Source organism: Phaethon lepturus, unplaced genomic scaffold, assembly GCF_000687285.1.
Source record: "Phaethon lepturus isolate BGI_N335 unplaced genomic scaffold, ASM68728v1 Scaffold43566, whole genome shotgun sequence".
Lineage (NCBI taxonomy): Eukaryota > Metazoa > Chordata > Aves > Phaethontiformes > Phaethontidae > Phaethon > Phaethon lepturus.
This window is the reverse complement of record NW_010549165.1, coordinates 1-1,833: the sequence shown is the minus strand read 5'-3', so window position 1 is coordinate 1,833 and position 1,833 is coordinate 1. Positions and strand designations below refer to the sequence as shown.

The window sequence follows — 1,833 nt, the reverse complement described above, 5'->3', positions numbered from 1 at the left end:
CTGCAACGGGACAGGGACACTGTGCAATGCCGCGATCACTGCCTGCCCTCGAGTCCCCCCTCCCTCCTCGGGGCCACCCATAGATGTCCCGTCCCCCTTCGGAGTTCCCGGTTACCTGGGGACAGCTCTCGGGGTCCCTGGTCACACCTGAGGGCCACCCTTCGGGTCTCCATTCCCACTTGGGAGTCCCTGGTCCCACCCAGGGGCCACCCTTGGGTCCCCAGTACCTATTTGGGGTTCCTAGTCCCACCTAGGCACCACCCTTAGGTCCCCAGTCGCCCCTTAGGGTCCCTAAGTCATAGCTGGGGGCCTCCCTTCAGGTCCTCGGTCCCAACTCGGGGTGCCTGGTCTCACCCAGGAGTCACCCTTAGGTCCCAGTCGCCCCTTGGGGTCCCTAGTCACACATAGGGACCACCCTTTGCATCCCCAGTCCCACGTGGGGGTCACCCTTAAGTTCTCAGTTCCTCCTCGGCATCCTTGGTCTCACCAGGGGCAGCTCTTGGGGGTCCCCAGTTGTTCCCAGGGCCCACCCAGGGCTCCCCAGCCTCACTGCATCTCCCGGCAGGATGCGGAGGTGGTGCGCACCCGGGACCCCCAGCGCCTGGCCCAGTGCGACGTGGTGGTGGACGTGGGGGGTGAGTACGACCCCGAGCGACACCGCTACGACCATCACCAGAGGTGAGGCCACCCCAATGCCGGACACCGGGGTCCCCCAGATATCGGGGTCCCTCAGGGCTGACCCCCGCGGCCCCGCAGGTCCTTCACGCAGTCCATGCGGAGCCTCCGGCCCGACAAGCCCTGGACCACGAAGCTGAGCAGCGCTGGGCTGGTCTACTGCCACTTCGGCTCCCAAATCCTTGCGGGGCTTCTAGGGCAGCCAGAGGATGGCCCCGTTGTGACAGCGCTCTACGATAAGGTACTGGGGGAGCGGGGAGCGTCTGCGGCGGGGCTCTACCCCCGCCAGTGCCACGCAGGTTTCTCCAGTGCTTCTCCTTGGGAGGGGGACCCCATAAAAGAAGGGACCAGTTTGTTCCAGCTACTGGTGTGCAGCTGGGCTCCGGGCTGGGCTGACCCCTGGTGTCACCCGCTCTGTCCCCAGCTGTACGAGAACTTCGTGGAGGAGATCGATGCCATCGACAACGGCATCGCGCAAGCGGACGGCGAGCCCCGCTACGCCCTCACCACCACCCTCAGTGCCCGCGTGGGCCACCTGAACCCCCGCTGGAACGACCCCGACCAGGACACTGAGGTGGGGACGGGGAATGTGGCAGGGATGGGCAGCATGGAGCCACCCAACTTGGGGCCACCGCTGACCCTTCTCTGCGTCCCCAGGCGGGGTTCAAAAGGGCGATGGAGCTGGTCGGGGGCGAGTTCATGGACCGGGTTGACTACTACCACCGCGCCTGGCTGCCTGCGCGGGCGCTGGTGGAGGATGCCATTCGGCGACGCTTTGAGGTACCCACCATCCCAGTTCTGGGGGGGGTCTGAAAGTTTGGGGAGGGGCGTGGGGTGAAGAGATGCCTCCCTGCACAGTCCAGGGCACCCCTTGCACCCCATATCCCTACGCATGGCTGTGCACTCCGTCCTATACCCCTACGCACGGCCATGCACCCCCTTCTGTGCCCCTGTATCCTTACATATGGCCATGCACCCCCTCCTGTGCCCCTATATCCTTACATATGGCCGCGCACCACCTCCTGTGCCCTATATACCTATGTATAGCTGTACTTACCCATGTCGCCACGCATGGCCATGTGCCCCACACCCTATATACCTGCATGTGACCCATCTGCACCCTAATACCTTCATACACCCCCCCCGTGCACCCCCACA

General features: G+C 64.8%; 1 protein-coding gene across 1 annotated transcript; it reads left to right on the top strand.

Annotated features, from left to right (window-relative positions):
- Positions 1-565: 565 nt before the first annotated feature.
- Positions 566-1,488, top strand: LOC104614019 (chromosome unknown open reading frame, human C12orf10; the record flags this gene model as incomplete). Its single annotated transcript, XM_010290183.1, has 4 exons — positions 566-678; positions 757-916; positions 1,100-1,249; positions 1,333-1,488. Coding segments are annotated over 4 exons (579 nt in total), but the record flags the coding sequence as incomplete, so codon positions are not given.
- Positions 1,489-1,833: the final 345 nt, after the last annotated feature.